At 40.1% G+C, this 25,161-nt stretch overlaps 1 protein-coding gene across 2 annotated transcripts in view; it reads right to left on the bottom strand.

Annotated features, from left to right (window-relative positions):
• Positions 1–1,105: 1,105 nt before the first annotated feature.
• LOC145404739 (zinc finger HIT domain-containing protein 2) overlaps positions 1,106–25,161 on the bottom strand; it is a 79,686-nt gene continuing 55,630 nt past the window's right edge. Inside the window, exons 5-8 of one of the 2 annotated variants that reach the window (XM_080276294.1) lie at positions 10,113–10,322; positions 4,155–4,329; positions 1,849–2,042; positions 1,106–1,413 (exon numbers count right to left, since the gene is read on the bottom strand). In XM_080276294.1, the coding sequence (XP_080132420.1) occupies positions 1,876–2,042; positions 4,155–4,329; positions 10,113–10,322 (552 nt within the window). In that variant the 3' untranslated portion in view covers positions 1,106–1,413; positions 1,849–1,875. Of the gene's footprint in view, positions 2,043–4,154; positions 4,330–10,112; positions 10,323–25,161 lie in introns of both variants that reach the window. The other variant, XM_080276293.1, reaches the window with a different exon arrangement.

Below are 25,161 nucleotides of genomic sequence, written 5' to 3' on the forward strand. Positions count from 1 at the left end.
GGAGCAGAATATATAAAGTAATTGTACCCTTGTCTAAGGTGCGATAAGAATGTGTAAACCAGAGGCATCTGCTTGCTAAGTATGGTAGGAAAGGTATATGGCAGAGAACTAATTTAGTGGATGAAAGCTTACATGGAAGTTGATGTCTAAGAAGCACTGTAGATTTAGTGATGGCTGGAAATGTGTTAATCAGACATTACCAATATATGTCTGGCAGAGAAGCTTTGGAAGTATGCAGATGGTTGTTTGTATCATGCATGGATTTGGAGAAAGCATAAAACAGACTAAACCAGATTAGCAGGCATTATGGAAGGCACTAGCTGAATATGGATAATGGTTCAGTTAGCCATCTGGCCATGAGGGGGTGTGAGGTGGATGTGTGTGTGTGGGGGGGTGCATGCACATGTGTGATACTGTCAAACCCGAGGGAGAATGGCCACGTGCAGTTCGCCACAAGGGTGTGGGAAGTAACTCCATCTTGTGCAGTATTTGTGGTAAGTGGGTGCATGAGAGAAGTAATGTATTGGTATAAGAGACTGACTTTGAGATAATGCCAATTTCATGTGTGCAGTGTGGCTGGGAATGCATGTGGAGATTGTCAGGCATGAAAGGACTGATCTTGCTGGTTAGTCTCTTGAGTGAGTGAAAGAGTTTTGTTATTTGGGGAACAAGTTATGTGCTGGAGGTGAGGTGGAGCTAGCTCTGAGGCGGTTGGAGGAAGTTCAGGTACCTGCTGCCTCTCCTGACACGAGAGGGCTTTCCCTCTGTGCTATGGGATCTTTGTATGCTGCGTGTGTTAGGAATATAATGCTGTACAGTAGTGAGACCTGGGCAGTAAAGGAAGAGGATATTCACAGGATCAAACATACAGAAATGACAATAATTAGATGGATATGTAGTGCATCCTTGCATGTGAGGCCAGGTGGAACTAAGACTGTGACTGGAGAGTTAAGAGGAAGGATGGGCATTGAATGTACTCATGTTGTGATGAAGGAGGGGTAGACTGAGATGGTAACTACTGTCCAGTACTAGTGTAAAAACTAAAGCACAGATGAAGGTTGTTCCTATAAATGAAACAATAAGATAAAATTATTATTTACCTCTGGTAACATTTATTGTAAGGCTGTTTAGGCTGTATCTATCTTTCACAAAAAGTTTACTGAAAGTAAATGCAGAAGTTACTTAGATAATATAATATTAAATCACCACAGGCAGTCAAAAAAATAAAGAATCATAGACACATCAATTAAATATAAGTTAATAAAGGTAAACCTCAAAACAAATGTTAAAATAATGTTTATGTAAATCAAAGCTATGAAGCTATGCATGCTACCTTTCACTTCCTGGTACTGCCAACTGATGCTGTGCAAACAACATCCCTGAATAATTGGCAGTGATGGGGTTTGTGCAAGCCTGCATAGAAGACACCAAATACTATTTACACCAACTACCACCATCCTTATCACTAAGAAATGTTTCAAAAAGTAAGTAACATGAAAAACATTAATTCATGTACTCAGTCATGCGTCCCTAAAATGAAAAATACATAAATAAATAAATAAAAAATGACACTAATAGCATCCAATTTCATGAGGTGTATTAACCTAAAGTATCTATGTCCTTCCCCTTCCATATCTTACAAAATGAAACAAACAGGGCTTTGGTAACCCTGCTGTGAGAAAATCTTTTGGTCACATTAGTAACTACTGGCAAATAACAAACGATTCTTCACTTTTTGTAATAACAAAGTTACATGAACAATAGTGTATTCCATGGCAAATAAATCATAGTGCTAAATGAATATCTCACTGACAAGGTATGAAAACAAAATCATTAAAAATTTCTCACCATAATTCACTCTCAGCAACTCCAGCACTAGGATGGTGACATATTGGCAAGGATGGAAGAATACTCCTTTACAAATGAAAGCAAAAACTCTACTTTCTTTAGAGCTAATTTGACAGCTGGAAGTGTTGTAAGCTTGAGCTCAACTTGGTTGTCATCTTGCAGTAATTTGGTGGGAAGTATTCCTTGTCTTTTTCCTGAAAAACAAAAAATATAGCATCAGTGCTCATAATCTTTGTCATTATCATCATCATTTTGCTGCTTCTCACATTTATATGAGGTAGGTAGATCCTGAACACAGTTCCTTCATGTTACTCAAGAATTAATTATATGAAAAAAGGAAGCAACATGAACCATCACTGTCCACCCCATACCACTGCCCCAAAGGAGGTATGGGACTCAGTGAAATATCTGGTGGGGCTAAGTGGACCAGGCTTAGGAAAAGACACATCAGGTTCTTGGTGTTAAGGAACATTATGGACCCTTGATCCTTCAGCTGTTCTGATAGTTTCCCCCCACCTCTACCAACATTCCCTTCTCTGCTAATCTTAACTTCGCACATTCTATTCTCTGTGAATCAAAAGATGATACCTTTATGAGACCTAGGCTACGTTTGGGAATGTTGAGGTGATGGAGGAAGATAACTGGGTGCGGAAGGTAAGAAGTGTGAATGTCTGAGGTAGGGATGCAAGAGGGAGGCCAAAAAAGTCCTGTGACGAGGTCGTGGACTGTGACCTCAGGGATAAGGAATTGAACAGGGAGGCTGCAAGAGATTAAGCAATGTGGACAGTCATCATGAAGTGACCAAGGCTGAAACACAGGCATGCTGGAACCTTTATAAACAATACAGAAAGATACAGACATTCTTCTCCAAATCTCGCCGTGGTGAGCCACTGTCTGCCACAAAGGAACATTGGTTCACTGCAACAGACAGCCCTGCAAGAGTGATTACTTGCCTGTGGTTGATGGTTTTGCTCAGCCAGCCATACCAGGGTTTTTCAATAATAGCCTAAAGATGACATGATGCAGGATACAGAAACAAGGAAAGAGAAAGAACATAAGTTGAAGAAATATCAAAATATACGATCAGTGATACGACAATCATTTACACAAGAATCAAGCTTACACAATCTTGGTTCAACCTCACAAGTCTAACCATCTTCAAATATTTGTTCATCTTCTTCATAAATGTGCTCACATACACCTGCCTGACAGTCATTCTACTGACTGTTGTTATAAAAATCATGTTCATCCTATCACTTCCCTAGCCTGATAAAATTCTACACTTCCACATCTTACACAAACCATATTGGTTTTTATCCTATCCAATTTACACACTCCACATAAATTCTCTAAGGCGTCTCAGTTGTACTGCGCTAACTTCTTATTTCTATGATCATGCCACACCAAAGTCTCACATCCATATGTTAGGATGTGCACTATTGCACCTTCAAGAAATCCTCTTGCACTTTCCACAATCAGAACTCCATTTTTTACCAAGGCAACAGCCATCTTTTTCCCAGAACCTCTATCTTCCACTTTTTTTTCAAATTTATCTCATTTCTCAAATTGCACTGAAGTACAGAAGATGCTCGATTTAATGAGCACCTATTTAGCAGAAGCTTGAGATAATGGAATCTTTTTTTTCTGGTATTTTTCACCCTATTTAAGGGAAAATTTGTTAAAACATGTATAATTCCATTAAGGAAATGCCGTATACAATACTGTAATGCATTTGTGGGGGTGTTAATTATGGGTTCAGACTGATGTGTGTAGCACTGAGTATGCATAGTTTGCTAGGTTTGGGCTGCCTTCAAGGACTTAGCGGAATGTACCTCGAAATACAGGATAATTTTCCGTTACGTTGAGCCTTGGTTACAGAACTCGATTTAGCGGAAAATTTGAGATAATGGAATGGTGTTGGCTGAATTAGTTCGTTAAATCGTGCTTCTAGTATTTACACTCATTCACCAATATTTCTCCCTTCAATCACCAACATATCACAGTGAGTCATATTCTCTCTCAACAACCATAACTTTCCTCTTAACATACATTCACTTTCAAACTATCATGCTGACAGATATGCACAAAATTCTGAAGTCCACAAACAAACAAACAAAATCATGCTGTTTCTTTTCCCAATTAAGGATACAATGATGTGACCAAGAAACAATGAAGAGGAAGTGATGATGTTTCTTTTCCTAAATAAAAAAAAAATACATCATCATCACTACAAATTCTATTTGCATGTGCACTCTACATAAAACAACTTGACGATACTGTCATCCATAAATATACCTGACACTTACCACATTTTTTCTTTTTTGTTAAGGATACTTTGCAAGTGCTTAGGAGCACATGAATCTCAGAGAGTGCAGCACGAACATAAAAAGTTTTATCACACGAAGTTGGCCCTTTCAGAATCTTCCATACATCCCTTTTAATCATGCTGGAAAATTCTTCACTCTCCATTAACCACAGATGCTGAAAAAAATAAATACTGTAAATAGATAAATAATTTGATGCAATCACAGAGTTAAGAAGCATATACTCATATTTAAACCTGTTCATCCACAACTTCCACAATACAGGTGTAGTTTCATCCTACATAGTCACAGGGGGAGAACATTTCCATATGTTCTGCATACTCTACATCTCTTCAAGCAGAGGTACATTGCAACCTTGATATCTTGAAACTCAAAAGCTCAGAAACAACTAAAGTTTGAATACCACAAAACAGTATTTGAATTCTCTGCCAATTTCATCTTCCAAAATTAGCCTTGAGAATCAAATAATCACTTTTAAAGTTTACCTGGTGCTGACTGACTTTATTAACCCTTCCACACAAAGTAAGTTTTGGTCAGGTGCTGACTGACCTTATTAACCCTTCTGCGCAGGGTAAGTTTTGGTAAGTTTTCTGGATCATGATTTTATTCCACTCCCCCCCCTCCACCGGCCCCCTTTTGCGCCTATGAAAACATGTATTCTCACCTTATCTTCGCCACCCAAACATACTTAAATATATATATATATATATATATATATATATATATATATATATGGAGCCTCTGTGGTAAAGTGGTAGAGTGTGCATTTCGTACACAGGTGAGCCACGGTTTCTTGCCCCGCCAGGGTACTAAGCTTTGGGAGTATTCACCCAGCCAGATACTACTTTGGCGGACACAAGGGGTGCTGTGGTTGAACCAGTCGTTTACTATAAAGTATACTTGCACCAAGTCGGCTTGCGCAGGCCGACTACACTTGGTTCACAGACTACACACACATCCAAAGCCATTACAACACTACCAGTATACTTACAAGTGCTTCTCACCCCACATACAATCTCTACCAGACAGCCTAAGCCACTTGGTAGAGATACATTGGCTGTATCGTCCCAACTTCGGTCGGGATAGGCCGGTCCTGCAGTGGATACTCAAACGGCTGCTGCTGATGTTGATATATATATATATATATATATATATATATATATATATATATATATATATATATATCACCATAAAAACTACAGCATCTTCTTTGCCGATGTTTGTTCTAGCCAATAAGCAAAAACAAGAATACAGAAAAGTATGAATAGAAGTACATTAGGCCAGTGTGAATAAACATTCTGGAAAGTCAATCTTAACTCCCAACATCACGGCTCGAACGTTTTCCCTCATACTTCTAATCGTTATTACATGTTTAGAAAGAAAATTTCATCAGCTTTCTAACAGTGTTTGTGGCTTTTTGATAAGGTTTTTAGTTTTCAAGAAAATGGCCAAAAACTAAATGTACTTACCTACAGGGAACTGATTTTTTGTTCACGGCGCTCTAGCAAAGAAGTTTTCTCACAGGTGTTATGTCTATTTCATCCGCTTATGTAGAATTTCATGGGCTTTCTCATGGTGTTCTGAGATTTTTCACACGCCTCATCATTTCTGAGTAAATCGCATAAAACTACATTTTATTCACTGTCATGCAACACCTTTAATTGAGACTAGCACTATGCAAATGATTCAATATATTTCTCTACGAAAACTCATTGCACTATATACGTATATTTCACACAAAACCATACATAATCCTTCACTGTCTGAGAACGGTGCAATACATTTCATTCAAGGTATGTGGCTGTGTGACATATCTGACGCCTCTCATCTTCCCCCTACATCTGCATTAACTCAGGCAATGCACACAATATATTTCTCTACAAACACTCATTGCACTATATACACACTAAACCATAAGCTATATATCACATCACAATGATTCCAGGCATTATATCTATCACACAATATAAACACTTGCTTCACTATATAGGTATAATACTCTCATCATTTGGGGCAGGGTGCAGCAGAGTAGCAAACCCCGCTATAGCAAACACGAGTCCTGCCAAGGCCTGACGGCTGATATCGGGCCCCAATGCTTTACAAATTATATATGTATGTTTCATACACACAATCATTTCACAATATATTCACAAACACTATACAATAACGATATTTCAATCATGGCTTCTGCTTCGGGCAGGATGTGGAAAATGGGGAAAGTTTAAAGGGACGAGGGACGGAGCGCTACCCTTCTGCCTGGCTGGTGGTGAGAGACTGTGGGATACCGATTCGTTCTGCCCCATGCTCAGGTCGCCAGGGTTGCTAAGTGCTTACTTTGGACGCTAGACTGGCCTGCTAGGACACACTAAACTTTGATTCAAATCGGACAAAAACTTATTTTTTGGTGAATATTTTTCTGCTTTTGAACGCAATTAGTGTCTTTGGGCTCTGACCAGGAAAAACCCAAAGAACACAAACTGCATCTTCATGTGCCGATGTGTTAACAATGGTTGAGTCACGCATGATCAATTTTTCCTTCATGACTCATAAATCGTCCGGAAACTCTGGCATCTTTATTGGCATGATGATGCCACAGACCACAAACCTGGGGATGGGCGCGCATGTCAAAGCCGGACTTCAAATCTGTTTGAGTCTGTCTCAAATATTTATTATATTGCTATGTTTAGCACACTAATTATTACTTCCCAGACTGGTTCAGCATTTGCAATTAACACTCACCTGTTAATTTTACAGTAGACCCTTGCTTTAACAGACTAATTGAGGGAAGCCTGATCTGATAAAGTTGATAATCCGTTATATCTGATGGTCCCTCTGGGGTGAAATTTCAAGCACATTGAAAAATGAGTACAACAGCATATTCTAGCACTAATAATATAAACTATATCCACTTTACACTAACTTGGTCCGTAATTTCACCCTTTTGCAGCTTATTTCACATCCTTGTCACAGCACTTCTTTATGACTATACCTCATACCAATTAATCTGGCCAGGCATGTATGGCAACACTGTTCCTGCCGAGATTCTGATTGGCTGGAGGTGTTTGTTCGATTTTGTTGTTGCTAAAACTGATACTCTTTTTATTATCAGATATGATACTGAGTTTGTCGACAGTACAATCGTCAAAAGCAATAAGAAATCCGTTATATACTTATCAACAATGAAATTTTCATAGGAAGATAGAGATATGAGTCAACAAAGTATTATAACAGTCCAAGTCAAGGTCAGCATTCGAACAATTCCTTTAAATCTCAGACACTCCGTAATAATTATAACAGAAAATTAAGGAAACCTGCTTAATCTAAGCATTGGTATAACACATTTAAATTTTAAGATCAGTCCGTACTGTGATAATAGAGGAGATATAATGAAATAGTTTTCCTTTAGCCTGCTTTGATTTTTCGCGTTTTCAAACCTCCCTCCCCGCAGAACTCGTCTTTCCATTCGAATTTTTAATTATTCAGAGTTGTGGCACGAGTTAAGGGTGCGGAATGATCTTGAAATTTAAATGTGTGTTATACCAACGCTTAGATTAAGCAGGTTTCCTTAATTTTCTGTTATATTACGGAGTATCAGAGATTTAAAGGAATTGTTCGAATGTTGACCTTGACTTGGACTGTTATAATACTTTGTAAACTCATATCTCTATCTTCCTACAAAAATTTCATTGTTGATAAGTATGTAACGGATTTCTTATTGCTTTTGACGATTGTACTGTCGACAAACTCAGTATCATATCTGATAATAAAAAGAGTATCAGTTTTAGCAATAACGAAATTAAACAAACACCTCCAGCCAATCAGAATCTCGGCAGGAACAGTGTTGCCATACATGCCTGGCCAGATTAATTGGTATGAGGTATAGTACCGTTACAGTACTATAAACTCTTATTGCAACTCAGCAATTATGATAAGGAGAGGACAATTTCAAGCCAGGTTGGAGTAAAAAGGGTAGGAAACATGTACTGTATGGAAACCCACTGCACCCCATTTAACGGACACTGTTCACTAGAGGCGACGGAAATCCTTCAGAGTGCCTGTTAAATCCGACATCCAGTCTACCAAGGTCCATTAAATCAAGGGGCTACCGTACTTACGGCTAACATCCATCCATCATCCAATCCTACGTTGCCCCATGAGGAGCGTAGGAGCCCAGGGCTAGGCAGTTGGTCTTGACATTTAAGATGAAAGTGACCAGCCTCACTCATCCCTGAGTGGCATTACAGGAGAAATCAACCCCAACCACCCCTTGGATATAAACCTTCACTGGCTCAATCTGACTGGAGCTCAATAATTACCCACTAAACCACCAGGCACCAAAATTTGGTTATATGGTTACCACCCAGCACAGTAAATGGTTTCCTGGTGTTCAAGAACCCATCTGGTTTGTCACTCTGTGTAGAGTCACCCACGGGCAGAAGGAAGAGGAAAGAATGAAGGAACGAAAGACAGAAGAGGGAGTGTGAAGTCACCCATAGACAGAAGGACGAGGAAAGACTGAAGGAATGAAAGACAGAAGAGGATGGAAGGAAAGATGGATGGAGGAGAGGAAAGGGCAGACACCTGAGAGCAGCACTACATCAAGTGAGTGGATGGTGAGTGTCCCCACCTACCACAGAGAGCATAAGAGTAAAAATAAAAACACAACAAGCTTTCTGTTACCTTAAACCTCCTACTACTGACAGCCATTCAGCTGCAAGGATTGCAAAGCAGGTAGATTGCAGTTGCAAAGTTCAGGTAAATGAACTTTACCACTATGAAGGTCTTAATACTAAACACAAGTCCAAGTGTCATGACTGTATTACAGTCATGCAAAAGGACTGCATGAAGGTGTGTCAGTACCTACACTGATGTATAAGTGAGACTCCAGTATGGAATGAGTGAAGAGTCAAGAGCATGAGCCATGGATCAGAACTACTGAGAAATGTATGCGAGTGCATACACCAGACAAGATAATAAATAATATGATTTGCGAAAGACATGAAGTAAGCATGTATGATGGATAGAAGAGAATGTGCTAAGATGGTATAATAATACAGTCACCTCTCTTCTTTTGTGGGGGTCAGGAAAAAGACCCACACCTAGCAGAAATCAGTTATTACCATGATAAAAATCCACCTGGACAGGCTCACACAGCTAAAAATTCAAGTCTGAAAAAACATTTGCAGTGCCCTAAAACACCACCACACATTAGAATCTATCAACTGATGGAGTATTTTCAGATAATTTTACAATTTTTTTTTTTACATCTCAAAATACACCTTAAAGTTAGTGTATTTTAGGATGGCTTACTCATCTGCAAAAAATTGAAACCAGCTAAGTTAAAACTGTGAAAATGAAGATGATGGCAGGGACAGAATGAATTATAGGGTGATGAGAAGGGTATAAGTACTGTAAGCGAGCTTGTACATGGAAGGAGGCATAGTAGATGAGAAGATGGATGGATATGGTAAATGTATGTGTAAAAAAAAAAATGTTCATGAGGTAAGGAACTGACAGTAAGCTGAAATGATTGAATGAATTACCCGGCAGGTATTAAGTAAAGGAAACAAGGGTTTTGCACCCTATTTTTACGGTGACAGTAAATAAATTTACTCCATTTGTCAAGTGTATATGAGGCACATTTATTAAGAAAAGTACCTTAAAATATATGTGCATCTGGTTGGACCTGAGAGGTAGAGTCATAATTCTGGGAACCAAAACTGTTAGTGTCTGGCCCATTCTATAGAACTGCTGTTGATAGCCCTCCCTCTTTCATACTTGATCTGATCCTTCCTAGCTTTCTGGATCCTACTTGAATCCATTCTTAGGTAGAAAAGAAAGAGGTCATCATGACAACGACGACGATGACAATGATAATGATGATGATGATGATGATGAAACACTGTACAGTACACAGCTTACTGCATTGTAAGAACTTACATTTTGTGCCTCCATTTTAGGGCTTTCAACAGCAAGGGAAGCTTCCTCAAAATTTGCATTTGAGGCTAACACTGATGACAGTACAAACAATGCTTCTGTGGCATCCTGACTGCTCTCCTGGTGGTCTCCATTGAACAGCCTCACAGTCCAAGCATATGCAGCCAACACATTCAGGATATTGAAGGGGATGCAAGGTGACGGTGATAATTTCTGTTTGAAAAGAGGCCAAATTAGCATCCTAAAATGGTGTGTCTTTAGTTCTGAAAGACGACTGAGTTTGCCGATATGAGAATTAAAAAGCTAGTCACAACAACTGGACAACCATAAATTTGTACACTGCAAAGCTGCTGATGCAGTATTCTGAATCGGCAGCTTCCCTGGATACTACAGGAATGTAACAGAGCAACCTTTCAAAAGACTAAATAAAGAAAAAATATTACTAGCTACACTATTTGGTTTTAATAACTTACCTAGCCCTGGGTTCCTACGCTCCTCATGATGCGACATGAAGACTGGATGATGGATGGATGGAATAACTGAACAACAATATACAGTATCAACTTATGGAAAAAATGAACAACCAATCGCACTCACCCCATTCAAGTGCAGCTGGAACTGGGGCATTTATATCAGCACACCCTACAGTTTGTCTAAGACAAAGGTGTTGCAGCTCCACTGAACTTGTAACATAATTCTGAAACTCTTCCCAAAAATCTCTTCTTCAGTAGCAGGAAGCCAACAGAGCTGATAATAGGCATGTCATACTAGCTCTTCTCACCAATATATAACACAAATGAGTCTGACTGGTCAGATGGAAGAAAAATTCACGTTCTGCTTTCCTACGTTGTCTAGGCACACAACTGATAGACGGACCATACCACACAGAATCATCAGGTACAATGATTGTATTTACTATTCTGGGATAGTGATGATCAAAGGTCGACCCAAGCTCATTATAATATACATTCACCACATCATCTGCAGAAAAATCAGAAGAATCAGTGTTGCTTAAATGCTGATCAGCTTCACAACACATCAAATGAAGGTCAATATTCATGTAGAGATTCACACAGTAATCTGTTTATAAGACAAGGGTTTTTGGATTTCAAATCTGAAAGTAATCAAATATGGCAGATGATGAGACCAGACTGAATCATCCTCTACATCCAATAAGTAACTGCAACCAACAGGGGATCTATCCTTAATGTCCTACAGCGGCTTGTACAGGATCCTACCTGTATCCTTGCCTGCCTTGGAGAGTTCCACCTTTGTTGACATCTTTTTTACAACTAATTCTTCTACTTACACTGTTAATCTTTTCTCTCCATTGGGTTCTTCCAATCATATCTTTATCATCTTAAACTGTCCTACAGCTCCAGTAAGGTCTGTGAACCCTCCCAAGTGGTGGCTGTGGTACTGTGGAGCTGCTGAATGGAAGGCCCTCAGCCAGCACTTCTCTGATTTTCCCTGGAATGATTATTGTATCCATGGCTGAAAGCCATCTGAGTGTGCCTTGCACATTACAGACGTTATTCTCTCCGGCATGGAAGCATACATTCCTTTCTCATATCTTATGACTAATGCGGAAAACCTTGGTTTAATCACACTTGTTCTAATGCCATCCACATCAAGGAGAAGGCCTACAAAAGGTACCAGAGCCAACCCACCCCTGAATCTCATCTCTTTTATGCTTCTGCCTGGAACTGTGCTAAGTCTGTACTTTGCTCTGCTAAAAATAATTTCCTTTGTACTAAATGCTCTGAACTCTCCAGCTCAAATTACTCCCACTCCTCCTGGTACCTTGCCAAAAACCTTTCTAACAACTTTACCTCCTCATTCTTCCCTCCTCTTTCCCACTCTAATGGCTTTGTAGCTATTTCTTCTACTGATAAAGCAGAACTCTTCGCACGGACCTTCTCCTCTTAATTTCACCTTAGAAGATTCTGGTGCTGTTCCTTCATCACTTCCCCCTCTGACCTCCTCATGGCTGACATTAAAATTTCTTCAACTGCTGTATTTTCTACCATCACTGGCCTCAGTACTAACAAGGCATATGGGCCTGAAGGGGTCCCTCCTGTTGTCTTCAAGAACTGTGCTTCTGCACTTACACCCTGCCAAGGTAAATTCTTTCGCCTTTGTCAACTTGTACCTTTCCTTCTTGTTGGATGTCTGCTCTCATTCAGCCTGTCCCAAATAAGGGTGACCACTCCCAGCCCTCTAACTACCGCCCAATAGTTTTAACATCCTGTGTTTCAAAAGTTTTCAAGTCTATTCTCAACAAAAAATAATTTAAAGCATCTTTCCTATCACAACCTTCTTTCTGGTCGTCAGTATGTGTTCTGCCAGGGACGATCCACTGGCGATCTTCTCACCTACCTTTCAGACTCTTGGTCATCCTCCTTTTGGGACTTCGGCAAAAGCTTTGCCATTGCACTTGACATCTCAAAAGCTTTCGAATGAGTCTGGTGTAAATCTTTAATAATCAAACTGCCTCTTACATTTCAATCCTTCTATCTGCACTTTCATCTCCAGCTTCATTTCTGGTCGTTCTATAGTGGATGTTGTAGAAGGCCATTATTTTTCCTCCTAGAGCTATCAATAGTGGTATTCCTCAGGGCTCTGTCCTACCACCAACTCTCTTACTATCATTCATCAAAGACCTTCTAAGCTGTATTTTTAACCCTATCCATTCATACGCAGATGGCTCCACCCTTCACCTTTCCATTCACTTCCCGCAGCATCCATCTCAGCAGTTACTTCAACAAACAAAGGATGAGGCTCTGACACACCTAATTTCTGACTTGCCTCATATCTCTAATTAAGGTAAAGGTAATCTTGTTGTTCTTCATTCAATTATTTATCATCTAATCCTGTGTTGCCCCATAAGAAGCGTAGGGCCCCGGGGCTAGGTAAGTTGGTCTTGACATGAAAGATGAGAGTGACCAGCACCACTCATCCCTGACTAGCATTACGTGAGCAATAAACCCAAACCACCCTTGGATATAAACCTGCCCAGGCCCCATCCAGGCATCATAATTTAGTTATACGGTTACCACCCAGCACAGTAAATGGTTTCCTGGTGTGCAGGAAACCATTTGGCTTGTAGAGTCACCTGCAGACAGAAGAAAGAGGAAATAATAAAAGAAAGACAGAAGAGGAAGGAAGGAAGAGAAGAAAGGGCAGTCACCCGAGCAGCACTACATCAAGTGAGTGGATGGTGAGCATCAAAAACTCAGTTCTTACATCTATCAACCCAATAAAATTTTCTGCTGGAGTATCCTCTAATTTTTAACAGTATCCAAATCAATCCTGCATCATCTTTAAACATAATTAGGGTTCCATTCTTTCAGGATTTATCTTAGAAATAACATATTACCTCTCTTGTAGAATCTGCTTCCAAGAGATTGACTGTGCTAAGCTGACTCTGTACCTTCTTTACCCCTGCACAGCTGTCGACTTTATACAGGGATTTATTCGCCCCGTGTAAAGTACAACTCTCACATGTGGGGAGGCTCCCCACATACAACTCTTCTCAGCAAGGCGGAGTCAAAGGCTTTTTGTCACATTAATCCTCCTCTTCTTGCTGGCTCCCTTCAACCTCTGTCTCTTCGCCACGCTGTTGCATCTTTATCTCTTTTCTGTTGCTACTTCACCGGTCACTGCTCCTCTGAACTGTCTACTTGCATCCCTCCACCACTACATCGGGAGCGTAGAACCAATCTAGCAACAAACTCTCATCCCTTTTCTGTCCAACTATCTAATGCAGGAGTTAACCGTTACTCCCAGTCCTTCATGCATGCAACAGGTCAACTTTGGAACTGTCTCCCTCAGTCTGTATTTCCTACTGCCTATGATCTCCAGCCTTTCAAACGCGGTGTGACAAGGCATCTCAAAATGAACGAATCTTGAATCTAGCTCTCTCTCTCTCTCTCTCTCTCACTTTTTTTTTTTTTTGAGGAAAAAATTTGCAGGCTCCTGGCCATTGGTTCCTTCTTCCTTGCATTAAAAAATAAAAACAAAAACAAAATCACACCACGGACCTGTCCTGAGATGTGAGTTGATTGATACTCGTGAATGAAAATATTGTTCTGATCAATCAGTTCAAGAAATTCCAAAGAAAAGGGTTTGAATTGTGGGTTGTCAATCCAATAATTAAATCACCACAAATGATAAGGCTACTAGATTTAGGAGAAAACTATTTTGGAAACTAGCCAAACTCCTTCATAAAACCTTGTTCCATGCATGAATCACCTGGTCTATGAACAACTGCAATTCTAATAGTTTGCAGATGGAAATTTATTAATACAGTACTGTACTTTTATTACCTCAATCGAAAACAGAATAAAGCTAGAATTTTTGTACAAAACATTTGTAAGTGCCATGGAGTTGATGAGGGTTACACTTCCACCTAGATGGTTGGCTGCAGGCCTGAGAATACTTATTACAGAATAGGTCTCAGTAAATCACTGTGAATAAAATTATTATCTGATTTGCACATCCAGGTTTCAGTCAGACACAAAATGTCAAGCTCATGCTGATTTAAAAGTTCACTAATATAGTTAATCTTATTCTGAATAGAACAAACATTTAAAGACCAAGTTTTAACTGACTTGGGGAGGGTTGACAGTTTTTTTTAGTGGACAAAGTTGGTGTTTTTTATTATTATTTTATGAACAAATTAAATTCAGATTTCAGTCTCTGAAAAAACATAGCTATTGATGACATAACAATGGGTGACACATGAATTAATGTTCTTTTCAATGCTCTGGTTCATAAAGTTTTCAATGTGGCCATTCTCAGATGAAGACAGAGGATGTTTAAAAGCAGGGTAATGGAAAAGAATAAGAGTAAGGCTGAAAACTAAAAACTCAAACACACACACACACACACACACACACACACACACACACACACACTCAAGAGTGATTGACGTAGTACAGGAAAGAGACAGTTGGGTGGATTGTGTGTATTTAGACTTGGAGAAGGCCTTCGACAAGGTAACCGATAAGAGACTAATGTGGAAACTAGAGTATATAGGAGGACTAAAGAGGAAACTCCTGGAATGGATGAGAGACTTTTTGAGAGACAGACAAATGAGGAAAGTAATAAAGGATAGGATGTCTGGAGGGAGGGAAGTAACAAGTGGAGTCCCTCAAGGCTCGGTGTCGGAGCCAGTCATGTTCCTGATTTATGTAAATGATTGGTAGATGGAGTGAACAGTTATGCAAGTCTGTTTGTTGATGATGTAAAGATCTTGAGAAAGGTAGAGGGTGAGGAGGATTGTAAAATGCTGCAGGAGGATCTGGACAGGATACATGATTGGAGCCAGATGTGGGATATGAAATTTAATGAAAATAAATGTAAAATATTGGAAATGGGTAAAAGTACCAAGAGGCCATCAATGAATTATATGATGGGTAATGAATCAATCACAAAAGCTAGAGAAGAGAAAGATTTTGGAATGCTGGTCCAGGATAGTTTGTCACCTGAAAAACATATTAACAAGATAGTTAGAGAGACGTATAAACTCTTGACTGACATAAAAGTAGCATTTCATTATATGGATGAGATGATGAAGAAATTGATAGAGGCCATGATCCGCCCCAGGTTAGAAAATGCAGCGGTAGTGTGGTCCCCACACAAAAAGAAAGATATAAACAAGATTGAAAGAATGCAAAGAACAGCAACCAAGATGGTCCCCCGTCTGGCAGATCTGTCATACAGAGAGAGGCCGGAAAGGCTGGACTTGCCTTCCTTAGAAGAAAGGAGAAAGAGGGGAGACATGATTGCAGTGTTCAGGACCATGATAGGAGTAAATAAAATTGACCGAGAAGATCTTTTTGTATGGAATAAGAGAGCAACAAGAGGACACGGAATGAAATTGAAGAAGTCAAGCTGCTTGAGGGATATCAAGAAATATAGTTTTCCTTATAGAAGTACAGTAGGTTCGCACAGTGCGCGTCATCACAGTGCGCGATTCGCATTGTGCGCGAGTGACCAAAAATCATAACCAAAAACCCTTGAATGCGCGAGTTTACTGCACAGAACGCGAGGTAGAGGCAAGGAGTGGCTCAAAAATGCCTTTTTCTATTAGTGCGCAACCACCCCTCACACAGCGCGTCATGTGTCGTCATGTTGAGGATGAAGAGGATGCAATGTCAGAAGTGTCATCATTGGACTTTGAAGGGTTTATGGCCGAAGTGAGTGACTCTGATGCTCCTGGGGAAGGTGCTCAAGAGGAGTCTGTGGAGGGAAGCGTTGGTGCGGTGGGAGGTGCGGTGAGGAGTGCAGCGCTGTAAGTGTTGCCGCGCCTCAGAACCCCTGTTATTTAAGGTCATCAGGCCTGTTGTCTACTGTTGTTAAGGTGACTGCCCATATTTTTGTTATTGTAGCTATAGCTTTAGTACAATGTCTGACAAATATGATCTCTATTATGTCTCTAAGGGCCAAAAAATGTCCAGGTATGAGGGGGTACCGCCCATATGTAATTATTCCCATAAGATTATGTATTCCCAGTATGCGAGGTCGTGGACCGCCCAATCTCTCGCGCACTGTGCGAGCCTACTGTATAGACCTGTGGAACAGCCTGGACAAAGAGATCGTCCAGTCTAAAAACTTAAACAAGTTTAAAGCTAAATTTGGCTTATTAAGAAACAGAGACAAGATCCCACGAGCATAGCTCATTTCCTGTATATCACAATTAGGTATATTACGTAAATACATAAGTATTTGGAACGACTTAGACGAAGAGGTGATGCAGGCGAAAAACATTCATGTGTGTAAAAGCAGACTAGATAAATGTGGATATGGAGATAGGACAACACAAGCACTGCTCAATTCCTGTATACTACAAATAGGTAAACACACACACACACACACACACACAGGATGATGATTCCTACACAGAACTGGTTGAAATGAAAACATATAATAAATAAGCAAAGTGAGTAAAGTGGAGAAAACCTTTCAAAGTGAAAGAGATGAAATTAAGAAGCAATTACACATGCAGAAGGAAGAAAATGAAAAATTTGTAGTGGAATTAAACAAAAAAGAGACAACAATAGATGAGCTGTCAGCTGAAGTGGGTTCACTTAGAAGGAAGATTAGTGAAATGGCAACTACAGTTGTCAACCAAGAGAGTATTATGAAGGAGTTCAGAAATGATAAAGAGACAATTTGGCAAGCAAGCAGTATGACAGACCAAAGCAGTTGTACTGAAGAGAAGATAGCCCAGGTGAACGAAGTGATGAAAAGTTGCAAAGATGAAGTAGAAACTACGTATGCTGAAATGGTGAAAGTATGGAAAGACTTACAAACAAAGTCGCAGAAAAAAGAATTGGAAAGGAAATGAAAGAAACAATTAAATCCATCCATCCACCATCCAATCCTATGTTGCCCCATGAGGAGCTTAGGAGCCCAGGGCTAGGCAAGTTGGTCCTGATATTTAAGATGAGAGTAAAAACAACCCAAAACTGGTCAAAGATTCAGCAAATATCAACAAATCTACAGTAATCACTGGTATCAATGAAGAAGAAATAAGACACAAAATTTCGAGACAAAAAGGAGATGGCAATTATAATGACCATATTCAAGGAAGTATCAGGGGAGATCTGTGATACAGACATGGAGGAACACAAAAGGCTAGAGAAATATGAATGAAATAAGTCAAGGCCCCTGAAAGTAACCTTGCAGAGTGTGAACACTGTGGAGGAAATACTAAAAAATGCAAACAAACTCGAGGAAAAAGAGGAATTGAAAAAAGTATGGATTAAAAAATGCAAACAAACTCATAGAAAAAGAGGATTTTAAAGAAGTATGGATTTAAAAATGCCTAACTAAAGAGGAACTGGGAATACTAACGGAGATGAGCGAAGAAGCAAAAACAAAGAACAAGGAAAGATCACAGAAGGAGTAAATTTTGTTTGCAAAGTAATTGGATTGCAGGTACGAACGTGGTACATAACCAACAGGGAATAAAAAGAAGAAAGGTAGAGGACTCAAGCTACGGCAAGTATGTAACCAAGATGATTAAGCTGATGTTCTCAAATGTAGATCGAATGGTGTCTAAATTATTAGAGATGAAAGACTACCAAAGAAATGGAACCACATATCACCTGCCTAACTGAAACAAAATTAACACCAAATATATCAAACGATACCCTAAACTTAGAGGAATACAATATATGGAGATGATACAAAAATTTAAGAAAACGAGGAGGAAGTAAAATTATAACAAAGAAAAATCTACAAGTCAAAGAAATGAAACTAGATATACCCTCACAGGCAGAACTGATTGCATTGGAGATTAACACATCTGAAGGGAAAGTATCATCATCATCATCATCATCATCATCTGGACCTCCTTTCCCACCCTAGGGGAGGGTGAGGAGTAGCAATGTCCAGACAGTCCAAATCTGCCCAATCCAATGGGCCACGCTTCCTTTCACACATCATTCAAGTCCCCGGAATCCTGGCTCTATCGGATACGCCAAAAACATTCACCAAGTTCTGTAGCTTCATGTAAACGTATCTGATAGAGTCAATCTGGATGCTGCCACGTTAAAAAGAGGTGCCAAATCACTGATCATGCAATTCTCCTCACAACATTCATCCAGCCAGCTCGGTCTCTTGTCAGTTTCTTAGCCTCACCAACTTCCAAACCTCTCTTCCTCACACACTCATCCATCATATCTCTCCACCTTCTCCTTGGCTTACCTTGCCTCCTCCCTCCTTTAAATTCGCTACGATACAGCTTTTTCACCACTCTATTGTTATCCATTCTTTCCATTTGACCATACCATCTCAGTACACTCTCTTCGATTCTAGTGTCAACCAACTTCCTCACACTCTTGACTTTTCATTTTCATGCCACATCATAGTCTCACATCCAAATGTTAAAGCTGGCACCAACACTCCTTCATGTAAGCCTCATGCAGCTGCAACACTAAAGCCTCTGCTTCTTACCAAGGCCTTCATTGCACCAGCTACTTTTCTTCCTTGTGTCACTCTACTTTCCACTTCTTATGCACATTTTCTTCTCTTTTCTATCACTGTACCCAGGTATTTGAACATTCTCACCAATTCCAGGCTCTCTCCATTCACTGTACCATCACACTGGGAGTCACCTTCTCCCTCAATAAGCATCACTTTACTCTTTTCTACATTCACTCTCACAGCACGACACTCACAGACATCAGCAAAACTCTGCAGTAGCCGACCAAGTTCTTGTCCGGTATTTCAAGCAGTACTGCATCATCATCATACAACAAATTTGAGATATTCCATCCATCACCATTCATTACCAACGCCATCCCCGTCTCCATTACTCGTGTTTTTACCTCTCCCATCACCCCATCCATATATATATTGAACAACCATGGGGACATCACACAACCTTGTTGCACTCCCACACTGATCGTGAACCATTCACTAAGCTGCCCATTAACCCTTACACATGCTTCACTACTATCATAAAAACTCTTGATGGCACCTAACAGCTTACCCTCTACACCGTACATGCGCAAAATTTTCCACAATCCTTCTCTGTCCACTTCGTCATATGCTTTTTCCAGATCCATTAATGCCATGAACACCTTATGGTCCTTCTCACAAGCTTTCTCTGCTGTCTCCCTGCAAATATTTGATCCAAAAGTCCTCTGCCACTCCTAAAGCCACCCTGTTCATCACTCACTAGGACTTCTGATAACTCTCTCATTTTCTCTATAATAATTCTTCCATATACCTTCCCAACCACACTCAACAAGCTTATGCCACGATAATTCTTGCACTTACTTCGCTCACCTTTATTTTTGTGCAGGGGTACAATCACAGCCTTTTTACACTCTGCTGGCACAGTTTCACTCATCCATGCTTTCTTACATACTTCCAACAAGCACTTCATTCCACTCTCTCCACCACACTTAACAATCTCTGCATACACCTCATCAACCCCAGCTGCATTCCCATTTTTCAGCTGCTTCACAGCACTTTTCACCTGTGAGAGTGTCACGTCTCTGGCACTGCATTCCTTCTCTGCACAGCCCCAAAACCAACCATGTTTTCAGTGGCTATGCTCTCTCTTTTCCCATTCATCAGGCTTTAAAAATATTCTTTCCATCACGACCTTACTTCAATCCCATGGGTTAATAATCTACCACCTACATCCTTCACACCTTCACATTTCTTTCCGTTTTCACTGCTACATTTCCGCATCTCTTTCCAGAATAACTTCCTATTTTCAGATTAGTTTGCATTCATTTTTCTTCCTAGATCATCATTTACCTCCTTTTTCCTCTTCACTAGTCTCTTTAAATACTTCTTGCTCTCAATATATTCAGTTCTTATGTCAACTGAACCCCTGTCATGTAACCACTTTAGCCACTTGTTCCTCTTTTCCTCCACTGCTCTCTCAACCTATTCATCCCACCATGTCGTACCTTTCTTCTCTGTTGTTACTCTTGCCACGCCACACACCACTTTAGCATTCCTAACTAAGCGATCTCTATATTCATTCCACAGGCTGTCCAGATCCATTTCATTCCAATTCACTGATTTTAACTCCTCCCCTACTTTGGTCCTATAATCATCTGCCATATCTTTGATCCTCAGCTTCTCAACTTTCAGTCTTTCTCCCTGACTGCTTCTCTCTCTCCTGATCCACCTCACTCCTCTCAGCTTGATCTTGCATACCACAATCATATGATCTGACACACCTCTACATCATCCTCTCATGGCCCTCGTATCAGCAACCATTCCCATCATCAACCTCTCTACAAGCACATAGTCAATCAGGCTTCTTTCAACACAATCCCCATTCCCTCTATATCACGTATATTTATGTGCATCTTTGTGTTTGAAATATGAGTTACCAATGCACAACCTCCTCTCCTGACAGATATCCTTTAGTCGCTTCCCATTATCATTTTCTCCTGGTACTCCATTACAACCCAGTATGTTATCAAGACCATTGCCTACTCTTCCATTCATATCACCCATTAAGATCACTTTATAACTCCTGGGCATTTCTCCTACTACTTCATCCAGCTCATCCCAAAACCTGTCTTTCTCTCTCTCACTCCTGGCCTCACACGTTGCATGTGCTACAATCACCTCCACTTTCACCTTCTCAAACTTGAACACACCTTGAGCTGACACATTTGTAGTCTCTCATTCCACTCTGCCACACCTCATTTATTAATATAGCAACTCCTTCCTTGCATCCTCCTCGCACATTCATGCCCGATCTTACACATTTCACACCCTCCCACTCCTCCACTTCAAACCTTTTCATCTTCATTTCACAAAATGCCATCAAGGCATATCTCGCGCTCTTGAACACATTCACCATTTCCACCCTCTTGCTCTCCTCATACACATCTCTCACATTTCACATGGCCATGAACATCTGCCCACTTGGTTGGGGCCGTGGGCAGGTACTGTATTGGGCCCTCCGAGGCTCCCTGAAACAACTGCCATTATTAAGTGATTTTGGACAGGAGAATCTGGGGGACACTTAACCCTGCCAAAAACCCCGGTTACATGGTTACCACCTAGCATAGTAAATTGTTTCCCAGGTACCAGAAACCATTTGCCTTGTGACTCAGTGTAGAGATCATATGGCATCTCTATGAGTGGATGATGGGGATCCCCATCCACCACAGTAATTGTGTGAAGGGAAAGTAATTATGGCAAATTTATACATGCCACCCAAAACAAACACTTGGGAAAGAGGGAAATATGAAGACCTGGCAGAAAGTACAATTCAGGTTTAAGAACATTTCTACAGAGAATGGAAGAGGAATCTAAAAGATTAATACTAACTGAAGATTTCAATACAAATATAAAGTGGAATACTCTAGATGTCAGAAGCCATGAAAGCTGTAGGGATCAAAAGTTTCTGGATCCTGTGCAGGAGTCTTCCCTAACACAGCATGTAAAGGAAAACACCAGAAAAAGAGGACTTGATCCATCAGTACTTATACCTGGCAGGCAAGAAAATTATATTAACAATATAATGTATCACCCTCCATTCGGCAAAAGTTACCATGCAGTATTAAACTGCATCTTCAGGATTACATATGACATAGTTATCAGTAATGAGAGTTACAAAAAGAGTCTAAACTACAAAAAGGGCAACTACCATGACCTAAAAAAGTACTTCTTAGAAATAGATTATGAAAAGGCACTTAGAGGACAAGATTCAAATTATATATAAAGAAAATTCTGTGATTTTTATGAAATAGGAGTCCAAAAGTACATCCCTCAGCACAAAGAAACAGAAATGAAAATAAAGAAATGGCTTAACACAAAATGTAAAAAAATCAAAAGAAAAAAAGAGATTTTCTGTGGAATAGATACAGAAGACGCTTAAGTGAAAGAGCATATAACAACTATAAACAGGCAAGAAATGATTATACAAGGATAAGGCGAGAAGCTCAAAGACAGTTATAAATAAAAGTGGTGATCAACCTAAGCTATTTTACTGCTACATCAGAAGCAAAACCAAAGTTAAAGATAAAATACAGTCCATTACAGACGAGGAAATCATCTATTCACAAGAGATGGATATTTGTGATGCACTAAATAAAAACTTCCAATCAGTTTTTACAGAAGAAAATAATTTTGAAAGAGATGATATGGAACATGCGTGCCCACACATATTACCAGATATACAAATTTCAGAAAAAGAAGTACGGGGAGAGTTACGTAAATTAGACAAAGGAAAAGCACATGGTCCTGACGAAATTTCAGGTTGGGTGCTACATGAATTTGCAGAAGAGTTAAGCAGACCATTATATTTAATATTCAAGGAATTTTTACGTCAAGGTAAACTAACTGATATTTTTAAGAGAGCAAACATTGTTCCCCTATTCGGGAAAGTGAATAGACTGAATCCACTCAACTACTGACCAGTATCACTGACCAGTGTTTAAGTAAGATACTACAAAAAACCAGTGTTTAAGTAAGATACTACAAAAACTGATAAGAAAAGTGTGGGTAAACCATCTAGAAGAACATAGTATGATAACAGAAGGACAGTTCGGTTTTAGAAAGGGAAAATCAGGTGTTACTAATCTATTAAGCTACTAAAATAGAGTTACTAAAACATTACAGAAGAGAAGGATGGATGGACAGTACCTATTTAGATTTCAAGAAAGCATTTGACAGAGTACCACACCAAGGACTTTTATGGAAACTGTACCATCAAGGAGGAATCCAAGGCAACCTGTACTGTTGGATGCCGGATTTTCTCAGAAAAAAGGAAATGAGAAGAGTCTATCTATCTATCTATAGCCCGACGCCCTAATCCCACAAAGGGTGGCCACAGAAAAAACGCCTCCAAGTCGCTCTGTCACCCACCATTTGACTACCCTCCCCCCAACACCCCCCCCCTCCCTCATATACCTCTCAACTCCATCCCTCCACCTCATCCTCGGTCTACCCCTCCCTCTCCCTCCCTCCACCTCACCTACATACACCCTCTTAGTCAGTCTTTCACTCTCCATTCTCTTCACATGTCCAAACCACCTCAGTGTATTTCTCCTAATCTTCTCAACCACATCCACATCCACCCCACAACGTTCCTTCACTTCTTCATTTGTCAACCTGCCCCTCCATGTCACTCCACATGCTCCTCTCAAGTAACTCATTTCTACTACTCTCACTCTTGACTTGTTCCCCTCTTGCAAGATCCACGCCTTGCTTCCATACGTCAGGGTAGGGATCACAATACTATCGTACAGTGACTTCTTAACTTCCATACTCTCCTCCCTATTTCTCATCACTGCTTTCAGTGAACCAACAACCTTCCTTCCCTGCTGTACCCTTTCCCGCATTTCATCCCCCAAAGTTCCATCCTTACTCATCACACTACCCGTACTTGAATGCACTCACATTCTCCATATCCTCACCATCCAACCTCACTGTACACTCTGTGACTTCATTCCTCTCAGACACCATAACTTTACTTTTGTTTACATTAACTTTCAGCTTCCTCCTCCTACACACTGTCCCAAATTCATTCACCAAACCTTGCAACTCCCATTCATCTTCACTCACCAATACTGTATCATCAGCAAACAGCAGCACTGGAATCTTCCAAATCTCACCCTCATTCATTAGAGCCACCCCCACATCCACTGCCCTACCTTGCACCTCCTTTACAACCCCATCCATGTATATATTAAACAGCCATGGAGACATCACACAACCCTGTTTCAGTCCCACACTGAGATCAAAGAACTCACTCAGCTCACCATCCACTCGCACCGTAGCCCTAGCTCCCTTGTACATACTCTTCACAGCACTCAACAATTTCCCCTCCACTCCATATATTCTTAATACCTTCCACATACCTTGCTTATCTATTCTGTCATAAGCTTTCTCCAAGTCCATGAAGGCAGCATAGTCTATCATTGCCTTTCATGCAACAAGTTAATCATCCATCCTCCTCATTACTCTCCATGTGTACAAGGGTGAAATTACTCATCATGGAGGGAAGTAACCATTGGAGTTCCACATGGCTCAGTGCTGGCACCAATTATGTTTTTAGTATACTGTATATAAATGATGCAGACAGTAACACTGGAAATGGAGACTATCTAAATATGTTTGCTGATGATGCAAAAATACAAAGGAAAATTACTAACACACATTCTTGCAGAGAGCTACAAGAATTAAATAAACTTCATGAATGGAGCAATAAATGGCAAATGGAATTTAATGTGAACAAGTGTCATGTAATTAAGTTTGGTAAAAGTGAAAAAAGACCAGATAAGGATTATAAGTTAGGAAGTTCAACCTTACACATATCAGAAAGGGAGAAGGACCTAGGAGTGATCATCAATAACAGACTATCTCCTGCTGGGCACATCAGTGAGAAAGTACGTAACATGTACAGTATACACTGCTTGCTAATATGAGAACAGCATTCACATATATACATGAAGACATGCTGAGAAAGATCATAACATCATTCATCAGACTAACCCTGGAGTATGCATCAGTAGTCTGGAATCCTCATCTCAAAAAACACATAAATAAGACTGAA

This window comes from Coenobita brevimanus, chromosome 64 (genome assembly GCF_032717465.1).
Source record: "Coenobita brevimanus isolate Jiangsu-jjx chromosome 64, ASM3271746v2, whole genome shotgun sequence".
Classification (NCBI taxonomy): Eukaryota; Metazoa; Arthropoda; class Malacostraca; order Decapoda; family Coenobitidae; genus Coenobita; species Coenobita brevimanus.